Source organism: Lolium rigidum, chromosome 6, assembly GCF_022539505.1.
Source record: "Lolium rigidum isolate FL_2022 chromosome 6, APGP_CSIRO_Lrig_0.1, whole genome shotgun sequence".
Classification (NCBI taxonomy): domain Eukaryota; kingdom Viridiplantae; phylum Streptophyta; class Magnoliopsida; order Poales; family Poaceae; genus Lolium; species Lolium rigidum.
Genome location: NC_061513.1, coordinates 66,002,932 through 66,016,515, shown reverse-complemented (window position 1 = coordinate 66,016,515; position 13,584 = coordinate 66,002,932). Strand labels below are relative to the sequence as shown.

General features: G+C 48.2%; 2 protein-coding genes across 2 annotated transcripts; one reads left to right on the top strand and one right to left on the bottom strand.

The window, feature by feature from the left end:
- The first annotated feature begins 3,774 nt into the window (after positions 1-3,774).
- Positions 3,775-6,928, top strand: LOC124659847 (proline transporter 1-like). Its single transcript, XM_047197669.1, has 8 exons — positions 3,775-3,874; positions 3,987-4,211; positions 5,399-5,493; positions 5,596-5,785; positions 5,955-6,079; positions 6,169-6,384; positions 6,453-6,683; positions 6,779-6,928. Exons 1-8 carry the CDS (start codon positions 3,775-3,777, stop codon positions 6,926-6,928), a joined length of 1,332 nt encoding a protein of 443 aa, XP_047053625.1.
- Positions 6,929-8,489: 1,561 nt separating this feature from the next.
- Positions 8,490-12,903, bottom strand: LOC124660691 (E3 ubiquitin-protein ligase RGLG2-like). The gene is made up of 11 exons (XM_047198513.1): positions 12,607-12,903; positions 11,728-11,812; positions 11,498-11,638; positions 11,298-11,411; positions 11,120-11,217; positions 10,281-10,360; positions 10,007-10,112; positions 9,773-9,900; positions 9,492-9,669; positions 9,324-9,380; positions 8,490-9,063 (listed from the first exon to the last, which is right to left on the bottom strand). The coding sequence occupies exons 1-11, from the start codon at positions 12,901-12,903 to the stop codon at positions 8,983-8,985; spliced, it is 1,365 nt and encodes a 454-aa protein (XP_047054469.1). The 3' UTR covers positions 8,490-8,982.
- Positions 12,904-13,584: the final 681 nt, after the last annotated feature.

The following is a 13,584-nucleotide window of genomic DNA, read 5'->3' as shown; positions in this document are numbered from 1 at the left end:
ACAATCTATTGGATATTGTGCCCCGTTTATGAAGACGTCTATATGGTTAGAGGATGCAATACTTTTATCCTATATGGATGGCAACATAATCTACGGATTGGTCCTCCATCTCTATATAGATGCTCTCATAGTTTCTGTCATGATACTTGTCGAGAACCTTAGCTGTTTTCTTTTTTTTTGTAGCTCTTGATTCAAAACGGTTGTGTGCATCTCGGTCATGGGAGACCAGGTGCAACGTTAAACCTTTTACATAAAAATGTCATTTATTCTTTTCCTATTTTGTTCACTTGCAAACCATTTTCATTTAAATAAACCGTTTTTGCAGCAACGCGCGGTGTATATTCACTAGTACATGAATGGTCTACTGGCATTTACTAACGCTGAGACATACGCTCAATACACGATTAGAAATGTCGAATAACTAGGCATCTCGAAGACAGGAGCGGTGGAATCCTCGAGCTGGCACCTTGTCCTCGTGTGTATTTTCGGAATAGCTAGCACATTGTTGCAGCTTAATGAGCACCATTCTTGTAGGGGAGAGAGGGACCTGCGCACGCACTGGAATCACTGCATACCGAGCAGATGGAATTTAGTGCGTCTTTTGATTCTGCCAAAGATATACATGTTCATGTGCCCGTTGGCGACTTCACTGCTTTGTCTACTCTCTAGCTATCTGTGCTCTCTTAATATATCTGTCAGGCCAACGCCAACCTCCTTCCATGTCTTCTCCCTTACATGTCATCAAAGTAGTATCATCGATGTTTTCATTAATTAACTTGTAGATTCATTGTATCTTGGGAAGTGTGATGTACTCTATCTTCCTCTCTCCTCATTAACTTACTACCACATAAGCAAATTTGGTGAGTTGGACACTTAGTTACTAGTGAAGTTACTCCCACTATGAGTAGTCTTACTACAATAAACTAGTCCACCTTGACGACGAACGGACAAACATAAGCACGCGAGGAAGAGACAAGCAAGCAAAGCAATGGTTTCCTCTTCGCTCGACATCGAGGCAGCCCAAGCACACAAGGCCCGCGGCTAGGGGTGGACCTGAAGCTCGAGGCTTGAGGCTCGGCTCGAGCTCGACAAGGCTCGGCTTGGGCTCGACTCGGCTCGAAGGTCAGGCAAGCCAAGCCTAAACCTTCCAACCGAGGCTCGAGACTCGACAAGTCCGCTCGATGAAGCTTGCATGCCGGCTCGAAGGCTCGAAATAATTAAAAAAAATCCATAACTTATAGTAAAACATATAGCATTTTACAAGTATAAACAACAATGTATCAATACATCTAAAACAAGTTTCACAAAGTACCAAGAACAATGACAATAGCATACATGATGAGTTCACCACACAAAGTGCTTGCGAGCATGTTGTTGCGCTTCAGGGGATTGAGCGTGAGTCCCTTGTAAGCCCTATTGTCTAATAAAGGTCCAGTTTTACCCGTAAAAAAAAAAGTGCTTGCGAGCCTTCACTGTCTCGTACAGGATGCACTTTCTGTGGAGGAGAAAACAACAAGTTGCAGAAATTCTGTATATAGGGATGAATTCAACAAAAGTGACTCGAATTTAAATTTAATGAAATTTGAACTTCAAATTAGACCGAACCCAATTCTATTGGCCGTCGGTTGGGGCGTGCAATGGGATTGCATCGTCGTCGTTCTTGCCCTTTGTCGTCTGCGTCTGTGCCCGCCTCTTCGCCCTTGCTTCACGCATCTGACGGTGGAACATTGCCGTCGGCAACGCTTGCTCGCGGGTGGCCGCCTCGGCCTGGCGCTGAGCGTTGAGCTCAAGGAGCTTTTTTCGCTCGGCCGCCATGAGGAGACGTCCCGCCTCCTCAGTGGCCGCCCGCTGGCACGAGATCTCGACGGTGTGCTCGAAGTTGGCATCGTTGAAGAAATCCTGTTTTTCCTCCTTCAGCTTCCGGAAGCGTTGCGTGCTGAAGGAGGCCAGGATCGCCGCCTACTCTGGGTCGCTGGCGGCCTGCTGCTGCTCGCCCCACTACGCCGCCTCCTCCGACGCCTCAGCTTCTACGTCTGCTATGTACGCAACGTCCCACTCATCGAACTGGGAGTCACCAGAGTCGTCGGAGTTGAAGTCGATCTCGACGTCGGGCTGTGGCTGCGGTGCCGATGGCAGCGTGCGGCCGTTATGTCCAATCATCAAATATGTGGTATGCACCCATCACGGCATTGTTCCGCATAAGAATGTGTGGCGGTAGTGGAGAGGAGAGGATAGTGCGGCGGCGGTGGTGGAGAGGAGAAGATAGCGCGGAGGTGGTGGAGAATACAGGGAATAGCATGGTGGAGGGCGTACTAATAAGAGGTGCTAACTAGCCGCACAGCTGCCGAGGCGTCGCATTTACGGCGGTGTCTGCACGTGGGCGTACGGGTGGTTTCTTCGGCGGCACGCCGCACAATAGCAACGCGCCTTATTCACGCCCTTCGCGAAGGGGTCGGCACGGGTTGCCGGCGCTTCTATTGGGCTCGAAACCGCGCCGACGCTTTTTGAGGCGCCCGAGTGTGAGCCCGAAAACCACGCCGATGCTCTATTTTGGTCCAACGCCTTGATACGTAGTACCGTGAGTGTCCATATTTTCTTTGTCGATCTACTGCTTGTCAATCTCCTGATGGCCGCACGCATTTCCGGCTCAAATTTAGCTAGAAAATGCGTCGGTCCGCATCCTCCCGGCCTTTTGGGACGTGTCGCTCGGACGTGTTTTGTACGTGTTCTTATTCGCGTCGATCAAAATATACAACCTCAGTCTATTTTGTTCTTCATCTTTCCTGCCTTTTGGGGCCGGTGATGGCAACCCTAAGGACATCGTTTCCTCTGTGGCGTCATCGAGGAGTTTCGGCACCTCCCTCGCTTAGGGTCTCATGTTCCAGGTTAAAACGTCAAATCTAGCTTGCCAAATCGGGTGACGATGGCGTCTTTGATGTCGTACCCTCCATGGAGGCGTCGTCTTGAGAACTTGAGTTTGGGTTGTAGTTCTTCCTCGTGAATCTCGGTGTTGGGCACATAGGAGGCGTCTTGCGATGCAGGTGGCGTGCCTCCCTCGCGAGTGGTATCACACTGGCTTGTGCGACGAAGATCTTTCTTGGATAGCGTGCGTAAGCATCTAGATGATCAGCGGTGGGCTAGCCTCTGTGATTGATAGTGGGCTGTTGAAGACTGATTGCTCGTCTGTTGAGGTTGTTGGGAGGTAGCCGCTCCGCTGATGGCGTACCCCGGATTTGGGCCGAGGCCGGAGCAGCAATGCTCCCAGCTGAGCCCGTGGTGGGCTCACAGGATTCGGGTGGTACACGTCTTGACTGCGGCTGGAAGGTTCTTGGTAATTTTAATGTTGCACAAGGATTACGATTTTTATCGGTAAGGGTTCTGTTTTGCGGAGGAGCTTACTCTACAGTGGAGAGCACTTGATGGATTTTGACCATTTTGTCGTAGTCTTATTTTGAGTGTTAGGTGTAATGTGGGTGTTTTGACCTTTTCTTATGCTTATAATGTAAACTTCTTTTTCCATTAATGAATGAAACGCAAAGGGCGGAGAAAACTGTTTTGTCTATACTGTATGTGTGTTCTCCAACGCCAACCTCCTTCCATGTCTTCTCCCTAGGTCTGTCCAAATACTGATGGCCTTTCGTGAGCCGTGACTTCACTGCTTTGTCTACTCTCTAGCAGGGCGGCGGCGAAGCCCATCAGTAATTCGCTAGCCAGCTAGAACACCTCGACGTCGACGGACGGACGCAGGCGAGGAAGAGAGAAGCAAGCAAAGCAATGGCTTCCTCTTCGCTGGACATCGAGGCAGCCCAAGCGCACAAGGACGGCGGCGATGGCGGATACACAACCGCAGCCACTGCTCACGCGGTAGACACAGGTAGCCGCATACATGATCAATCAAGAAGCATGCATTTCTTTTGGTCCAACGCCGTGATACACATCACCATGTCTCTGCTGCTTGTTAATTTCGTGATGCACGCATGTGGCAGATTCATGGCAGCAGGTCGGGCTGCTGCTGGTGACGGGGTTCAACTGCGGCTACGTGCTCAGCTTCTCCAACCTGATGATGGTGCCGCTGGGGTGGTGGTGGGGCGCCGCCTGCCTGCTCCTCGTCGCCGGCGCCGCCTGGTACGCCAACTGGCTCCTCGCAGGACTCCATCTCGTCGACGGCCACAGGTTCATCCGCTACAGGGACCTCATGGGCAGCGCTTTCGGTACGTACGCATGACGCAACACGCACGTCACGTTCCTCGGTCGAGTTTCAATAGCTCCATCGTTTCTCCCCCGGCCCAGTCACATGCCTGTGTTTGTTGTAGGAGATAGCTGCAAAACGATAGGCTGGTTTCTTTTCGATAAATAGGCTGATATATACGTTTGGAACGCAGGATTTTCACACGATAATTGTAGGAATCGACAATCCTCTGGAATGGGTACTGTATAGCCGTTTGCAACGCAGGATTCACTTGTAGGAATATTACAAAAACGTTTCCTTGATTTCATAGGAAAAGTACACAGGAAAGAAAACATTGGCTCCGACATGTTTTTGTTTTCCCTGTGCAAAGAGCGAAGCAATGTCATGACGCGGAGATGTTGGGTGGTTCTTTCGCCGGCCACCTAGCCATTGTCGCATGTCTCTTCCAAGCCTTCTCTTACTTTTCCAACGCAACAAGTGGATGCTCCCGGGCTGTATACACGTGAGATCGGCTACTCTGTGAACTGCAACGGCGGAGACTGGCTCAAATCTCACCCCTACTCCGGCTCTCTGCCATGGACTCAGCCATGGTGGAAGTGGAACTAGCTTGAAGCTGGAGGTCGGCTAGCTGCCACCTCTGACCAAATGCCCTTGTGCTTCACTAATTAAGCAGATGCGATGTACTTTTTTTTTGAAAAAAAAAAGAACCTCAGTCACCAACGTTCGTGTGTTTTTCCTAAGCTCATCCAAAGGCCATCGTAGGAATTTTACCCTATGTTTTCCATTCCATAGTTTTGCATGTGCATTCCTGTCCTGTTCGTATGATTTTCCCTGCAATCTCCCTATCATGCATCCCAAACAGGCCAATTCAATGCCTGATATACGGAGTAGTAGCATCAATTGGTAGACGGAGGAAATTAATGCCTGATGTAGCATGAGAATGGAATCCTTGCACAAAAAAGGAAACGAGAGAGTATCTTGTGTCAGGAAGGAAAGTAGTAACAAAAATACATTTTGCATCAATGTAAGGCGCAAACACTAATAGAGAGAAGCGTTGATCGCTTATAATTACACTGGCAAATCTGCTGAATTTGGTACATGAGGTTTATCTAGCTTGTCCGGATGAACCATAACGGAGCTTTCCAGACTAGATGACGGGAAATGCAGGCTGACGCGTGTTGTTTATGCTATTATTGTGTTCTTGTGAAGGGAGAAAAATGTACTACATCACCTGGTTCCTGCAGTTCGCCACCCTGCTCCTGGTGAGCATGGGCTTCATTTTACTTGGTGGAAGAGCTCTCAAGGTATGATATGTGAATTACTTTAGTGCAGTTAGTCGATTATGATAGTGCATTTATCCAATACTCCCGGATAATTTGGCATGCGTGCAAATGCTTTTTGACCAGGCAATCAGCGCCGAGTTCATGGGCGACTCCACTCCGAGGCTGCAGTGGTTCATCGCAGCGGCGGGCGCCGTGTACTTGGTCTTCGCCTACTTCGTGCCGACGCTGTCCGCCATGAGGAACTGGCTCGCCACCTCCGCCGCGCTCACCGTGACCTTCGACGTCGCCCTCCTGGCCGTGCTCGTCAAAGACGGTACTGACCATGCATCCTTTTGTTCCTGTCGTGCTATTAACTAGGCTGCTATTACTAGCACGTTGGGTAACAGAAAGCGATATAGCCGAGCTCGTCTTCACTTGGACAGCAAAATCTCAACCGATCAAGTTTGCAACAATAATTGTTTGTACGTACTGTACGTGCGTAGGGAGATCGAGCAAGCACACGGATTACAGTACCCACGGGACCCAGCTGGAGAAAGTGTTCAGCGCACTGGGCGCCGTCGCCGCTACCCTCGTCTGCAACAGCTCCGGGCTGCTCCCCGAGATACAGGTAGGGGATACATGTGGAACTTCGCGGTTTTGGTGCCATCTTCATCTAATGATGTGATGTGATGTGTCGTCGAAAAACAATTGAATTAGTCGACGCTGCGGAAGCCGTCCGTGTCCAACATGAGGCGCGCGCTGGCGCTGCAGTACACGGTGGGGGCGGCGGCCTACTACGGGATCACCGTGGCCGGCTACTGGGCGTACGGCGCCGCCGCGTCGGAGTACCTCCCCAACCAGATCGGCGGGCCGCGCTGGACCTCCGTGCTCATCAACGCCGCCGCCTTCCTCCAGAGCATCGTCTCGCAGCATGTACGTCGTCAGTCGTCTGTCGTTGTAACCATCCAAAATCACAACGTTGTTAACATGGCTGCGTCCAGATGTTCGCGGCGCCGATCCACGAGGCGATGGACACGCGGCTGCAGAGGCTGGACGAGGGCATGTTCTCGCGCCACAACATGGCGCGCCGCCTCGTCGCCAGGGGGGTCCTCTTCAGCGTCAACGTCTTCGTCACCGCGCTCTTCCCATTCATGGGCGACTTCGTCAACCTCTTCGGCTCATTCGCGCTCTTCCCGCTCACCTTCATCTTCCCCAGCATGATGGTCCTCAAGGTGACCTCATTTTGCAGCAAGCGACGTACTTCATATGCATGCCAGGGTGACGTACGGTGTGGATGCAAAATTTTAACAAAGGTCTTGTTATGCAGATCAAAGGGCGATGTGACGGGAGATGGCACAGGCTCTGGCACTGGGGCATCATCGTCGTCGCCTCCGTTCTCGGAATTGCCACCTCCGCCGCAGCTGTCCGTCTCATCGCGCACAACATCAGCGTGTACCGTTTCTTCGCCGACGTGTAAAAGACGCACGGGGTGTGTCCTACTGTTAATTTATCGGACGTAGTTAATTCCCTTTCAATGTAGAACCAACTTATACTTCTTGATCGCCCGATTTAATATGTAATTCATATGTAATTTCGACCTAGAGCTAACTTAATTCATGGTGGATATAGAACTATCAAAAGTATAAATTTATCTCTGCACAAAAGTACATATGCGCCTCCATGCCTGAAATGAAAACGGTTTACCTAGTTCTCAATCGAGTCCTCATGTTCCAGATTGACTCAAGGAAAGATGTTGAAGGTGCCTCCTGGTTACAACGCTGCTATTTGTTTATGTTCCTCTTGGCTCTTTGGCCTCAGCAGATATGCAATTCGTTTTGGAGAATCAAGCTGAGTTATTTTAGGAGGCCATCCGTCCTCTCCACGAAGTTGTTGACTTCTTGCATAGCAGGTGGCTAGCGTTTGGGGGCTTTATGGAACGGGCAGAAACTGTGTTGGGTAGGTTCTCCCGGACACCTGTTGATCCTTTGGTTCTGCCTGATGTTAGCAAAGTGGACGCAAGCGGAGCGGGCCTTTATGGATGTTTCTCTCCGTGCGCTAGGGCAGGCTCGACGGTCACGGATCATTCCTGAGCTCCTGGAGTCGTGTGGTGATGTGGTGATACCTCCTTCCGTCGACAAAGTAAGGTCAGACTCGCACGAGATCTCGGAGGTGGCTTCTTCGCCGGGTTCGACACTTGGCTTTGAGAGGAGTGGTGTTGTTGACGCTGATGTCTCTTTTTCGCTTGAGTCTGACAGGCAAGTGGTTACTATTGGTGTTGGGTTGCTAAGTCTAGTATGTTGGCAGCGGTGCCCGGAGCTGTCATCGCTAGAGAGGTTTGCGATTTTCTCGCCACTTTGATTGCTGCATACCCTAGATCCGCAGTGGTTTGATGGGTGCCTTCCAATGTCTTGGGTTGTCTTCGTCGACGCGGTGTTTGTGTGTCATGTTTGGAGTGTTTGTTCATGTCGCTTTGTGGTTCTAGGTGTTGGCTAGAGTGGGTGTGGCCCTGTTGTTTCGGGTCTTTGCTAGGCTTGGATGTGGGTGTGTGGGTTTGACCGTGTTGTTGTTTGTTGTGCTGTTTTACGTTTTCGTCCAATTTTTTCATAAAAACTGGACACTCACTTCTTAATTAATGGAGCTTTTGCCTAAAAGGATTTGCATCTCCGTAGTTTGTATGTTTTTAAGTTGCAAGTTAGATTACAATTGGGAATTCTTAGTCACAAGTTAAGTTGGAATTGAAATTTTTTAGTATCAAGTGGGCTGCAACTAAAATTTATCAGTTAAGTTCAACTAAGATTTTTCCAATTCCAAATCAAGTTACAACTAACAAATTTTAAATATGAGAGTGACGTCACTTGTCTAAGATTTTACCAATTCCAAATCAAGTTGCAACTAACAAATTTTAAATATGAGAGTGACGGTCACTTGACCAAGTTCTTAGTCAACTGAGAATTAGTCACACCCAAATGAAAAATAGTATAGCAGGGCACGATGGCATTGTACAAAATTAAGCAATTAGCGCTCCATTGGATTTGCAATGAACATGAATAAAAAAATGTTAATTTCAGTTTTTTGAAACTGCAGATTTGTACAAGCACATTCAAGAACAAACAAATCCCGGGTCAAACGGCAAAGGGAGGAACGAATTCTCTAAACCTGATGTCAGATATCCGGTCAAAAACAAACCCTTATGTACACACGTTGCAAGCACCATACACTATTGTTGGATCCATCGGCAGATTTCTCTTCTTTTTTTAGAATCTTTTCGCATGCATTTCTCCTTGGAAAGTCCTGCAATCTAGTTCTCATAAAAGCTTGAGTTCGGATCATCTTGGTTGGGTATTAATACTCAGAGAGACATCCCCTGTAACCATCTTGGGAGGTGTATCACCCGGCTCTGCAAGATGCAGTGCAGACCACTGTGCCTGACTTGAAGGCTTGGATTGCGCTCGGAGCTTGTTGCAATTCATCACCATTATGGTCTCCCTCCATTATTGCCACCCACTCACAATGATCCAAAACCAGCACTAGCTAATATAGCTTTATTCTTGTGGAGATTGGAGTACGACATATTGGACATGATTGCAGTGTCTGCCCACACTCACAGCAGGTCTGGAAAGTAAACACCTTGTTAGAAAGGGTGATGATGAATATTACTGCCGTTTCAACACACGCCCAATAACAAAACATGATATCCCAAGAACAAAAAACAATTCAGTACTAACTCCCTTCCATATTAAGGGTCACAAAATTATCTAGATTCATATGTATCTACACACTAAAACACTATATACATGTGTATCTAGACAAATCTGCGACACTTAAATAGGAGTACTAATCTATTGAGGGACCAAGAGTGCATGATGTCTCACCTGGTGTCCACAGCCAAAAGCCATGTCTTTCGGGTTCACAAGGCAGATAGGGCAAACCTGCAGATGAATCAACGTTAGGAAGACACTCAAAACTGCAACTTTCTGCCTAGAGAAACAGGAAATTAAGAAACAAACAAATATAAGCATTCATGGCATATGAAAGTTTACCTGATTGTCATAAGCAGAAGAAGGTGCAGCAGGGGCTGCAGTATGTGCAGTTTCATAAGGAGGATAAGATGATGAGGTGGTTGGTTTACTAAAGCTTTTCGCTCCATATGAATAAGCATCATGGCTTCCAGCGGGGGGAGGTAGAGGAACCCTTACTGGAGCCTTCAAAGAGCGACGGCTGTTTGACACATAGATAGAAGTCAGTACATATTTCAGAATGAATAAACAATCAGTGAAGCAAGCTTTATAGTACACAAAGGGGAGGGGGTGGGGCAGCATACCCTAAGATTCCCAACTCCACAGTTGCTTTGTACTGTTGCGGTATCTCCATTAAAGCTGAAAGAGCAAATGCTGCCTCTTTTCTTGATTGTGGCATGTTTTTGGACATTATCTCCGAAAAATTCACAAACTGGACAAGCAACAGATTCTCAATGTTAGAACACCGTCAAATAAGTCCATTTAAAAAGGGGGGAAGTGGCGCCAATCATATCAGATCCGTATCTTCAGTGACTTACTTGAAAATTGTCAAAAGCCCGGGCAGGAATGTTATCATCAAATTCCTTCATCATGTCCCAGGGGCCATCACCAACTCCTACTAATACAATAGATAACGGCAATTCACTGCATACAAAAAATGAAGGAAGCAATGAGCAACATACATGACACAGGAGGGCAGATAATTCAGTGAGCGTCATGATGCAACTAGTTCCTTGCAAGAAGTACAGTCAAGATGCACACCAGCATGTACATATCAAAACAGCATAACAGGGGCACTTAAGAATGACAAACCTGGCCCTCACAATGGCATCAACAGTCTTTTGCTCTTGCGCACTCAGCTGCCCAGATGCAGTATCTACACTCCTCGTAACCTACATTTGTATACCAGTTAGTAACAGAATATAAAGAAAGTATACAGTTTTGAGGGTCATACTGCATGCATACTATTTCGGAAATGACAACCACAAATAGGAACTGTTTGATCAAGAGTGAAAAGATCTCTTAGAGATTACAGAGTCCAAATTTCAGGCTAAAAGGGAAGGATATATATATCCCGTGAAGATGGGCTAGATGTTGCAAACATATAAAAATCGAGTGTGGAATCTTTACAAAATTATGGAAAAATTTCCAGGCATAAAGAAATGCTTTTGATCTTGAAAATCAACATGGCTACAGAAAGCCTACCAAAACGTCTTATAATTTGGAATAGAGGAAGTACCATATTATCTGGTAATTTTAAAATGTTTGGAAATGACAACAGCCAATTTTCATGGAAATTTGTGTCATGTAACCCATTTAATAAAATAGTTTACCAGAAAAGAAAGGCAGTACAAACGACGTGCAATATGAAAGATATTTAGATTTAGAACATGCCACAAGTCACCCCTCGAATTTAATAATTTATGTACACAGCATGTGCAAGTAAGGATCAGAACAGTTTACTCATAACATGATCATATAAAAACATAGTTTCTGCATAAAAGCTCCCCATCCAGATATGCATACAACTATACTACAAGTCATGACATGTCTATCTACATTAACCATGTCCACATGACCAGTGCCCAGACTCACCAACTGCACAAATGCATTCACCATTAGAGCAAGAGTGTGAAGTGTTAATGTAGTACCTGCCCATCAGCAATTATCAACAGAACATGGTATTGCCCGCCACTTTGCTCCACAATGGTCATAGCCATCTCAATAATCGGTGCAAAGGATGTCGGTCCTGTTAAAGCCACATTAACACTCAGAATTAACACACATACAGAACTTACTTGAAAGACAGCAGGGAAAACTTGAGCTTACCCGCTAAGCGCAAATGTGGAACTAGTTCCCTGTATCGCTCGAGAGCTTCAGAGAATCCATTGCAAGGTCTCTCATCAGGATAAAAACAGAAGACGTCTTGGTCATGTGTTGATGCTGAAAAAAACAAACAGTTGCTTGACGGTTCAGGCAAATAATAGTACTTGTGGAAAAAAAAAGATCAACTATTACACGATCCTTACCATCTCCAAATCCGAAGCAGGGAATCAAGTTATCTTCGTCGAATTTCGACAATGTCTGCCCAAGAATGGAGATTCCTTGTTCATAAGGATTCGGTACACTGCTAATGTGGTGTAAACTACGTCCATGGAAGGAGAATTTGCCTGATAAAGGGCGCACATCATTAGCATCAGGAGCAGTGGAACTGTTTACTGGGTGAATGGGGAGAGTAAGGTGGTTCAGGAGCACTCACCTGTCCATTCGTTGCTCTTGGTGAAATCAATACCTACGATAAGATTCGAAGACTCGAGCCCAGCTTGAGCCAGAGCATCGGTAACCTGCAAACAAAAATTATCGATTCTCAACAATCCAGTTCAGGGGAATAGCAGTTATACTACGATTATACTCGATCGTTTGCTTATGTGCTTGGCACTCAATACTGATGCATATGGCAGTGAAGCCAGTATACAGACAGAATGTCAGAATCTCACGGAAGTTGGTGAGCAGATTTTTCTCTAGTTGTAGCAACAAACTTGATGGCACATTTCACATACTTAGAAAACATTTAATCAGACAACTGAAACAGTCAGGCAAACTGCACAACTGTTGTCAGAATATCGAGGCATCAACTCCCCACATTTGGCAACTTGAGCATTGCAGAACTTGACCCGGTAGGTTGTTGCCACTCATACCCATATCCTATCCTCTTTGAGAGGACGACCGAGCAACACCCACCAACTAGAGCCAGTTGCCAACCACGCAATAAACATTCTTAACTAATTGCTTGACGTAATGAGTTGTGAACAACCACCATGCCATCTATTTCCGGGTGCGCGCATGAATCGTTCACCAGCAGTGGTTGATGGTTGACCAGCAGTTGAGATTGCTACTGCTCCAACCGGTTGACCGATTACGGAGCACACCGAACGAACGAACTCTAGGATTCTCAAATGTCAGCAGATTGACCGACCAGGACGCACGAATCGCCGATGCAGCCATCCTAAGTCGGGGGAGGGTAGAAGATCTATCTACGCGCGCGCGTACAGACGACGAGCGCATGGATTCGCGGCGGTGGTGGTGAAGCAACGAAGCAATCCAATCTCGATTTCGAAACTGCTAGCGGCGCGCGTACCTGTTCGACGGACTGGAAGTCGTCGGCGATCCGCGAGTAGCGCCGGTCGAGGGTCCGGGGCTTGGATGCCCCTCCACCTCCGCGCGCCGACGGCGTGGCGACGGGCGCGGGCTGGTAGGCCGGGTAGGGCGCGGCGTACCCGCCCTGCTGCGGCGGGGGCGCGGCGTAGTAGCCGTCCTGGCCGGCGCCGTAGGGCGGGTACTGCGGCGGCGGCGGCTGCTGGAAGGAGGCCGAGTGGGCGTACCTGCCGCGGCCGCTGCCGTCCCGCGACTCGCTCCTGGACTGGCTCCCTCCCATGGCTCCTCTGTCTCTCTCTCTCTCGCTAGAGGTCAACTGGACGAGGGTGTATATCCGCGCGCGCCTCAGGCGGTGGCTGCTGTAGCGACGGCGGCGGGGCGGCGACCGGGTGGGGTGGGGAAGGAAGCAACCGCGGCGCCGCCTAGCCTAGGGAGTTTGCTTGCTTGCCGAGTCTGTCACCGAGGAGCCTTCCGGTGTGCTTCGTTCGGCAGCCTGCTCGGTTCGTCGTGTTGTACTGTTGGCGTTGGCCGGTAGTTGGGCGCGGTCTTGATTTCGCTTCGTGACTTTTTTTTGCGAGGAGGGAGGGAGAAGTAGTAGTATCACGGGGTTGGAATCGAAAGGGATGATGCGGTATTTATCTATCTATACTGGGTGGGTCGTGCGCCGCACATCGACCTCGCATGTCACGTGCACGGAAACTCATCCTGGGAGGAAACCCGCCCGCGGCCTCGCAGCCAGGTGCGGCTGCGTGGAATCTTCGCATCTTTGCCTCACAAAAAAGGAAGAAGCCTTTCCAGATGGATTCTCAAGATAGGCAAGCATGAGTTTTATTACTCTTTACAGGTAGAAGTATATGCAGTTCGTGCTTTCGAAAATTAACATTTGGTATATCTCACCAATAATTGGGAACCAGATCCACGTGTCCTCTAATGCTCTACTCTCCAAGTACATTTTTCAAAA

Excerpts from the sequence above, each read along its gene's own strand:
- LOC124659847 (XM_047197669.1), top strand. The coding sequence starts at position 3,775 with ATGGCTTCCTCTTCGCTGGACATCGAGGCAGCCCAAGCGCACAAGGAC. Across the intron at positions 6,080-6,168 it reads GGCTGCTCCCCGAGATACAG|TCGACGCTGCGGAAGCCGTC; the intron begins GTAGGGGATACA and ends CAATTGAATTAG. Across the intron at positions 6,385-6,452 it reads AGAGCATCGTCTCGCAGCAT|ATGTTCGCGGCGCCGATCCA; the intron begins GTACGTCGTCAG and ends GGCTGCGTCCAG.
- LOC124660691 (XM_047198513.1), bottom strand. The coding sequence starts at position 12,903 with ATGGGAGGGAGCCAGTCCAGGAGCGAGTCGCGGGACGGCAGCGGCCGC. Across the intron at positions 10,361-11,119 it reads TGATAATTGCTGATGGGCAG|GTTACGAGGAGTGTAGATAC; the intron begins GTACTACATTAA and ends ATACAAATGTAG. Across the intron at positions 10,113-10,280 it reads GATGCCATTGTGAGGGCCAG|TGAATTGCCGTTATCTATTG; the intron begins GTTTGTCATTCT and ends TTTTGTATGCAG.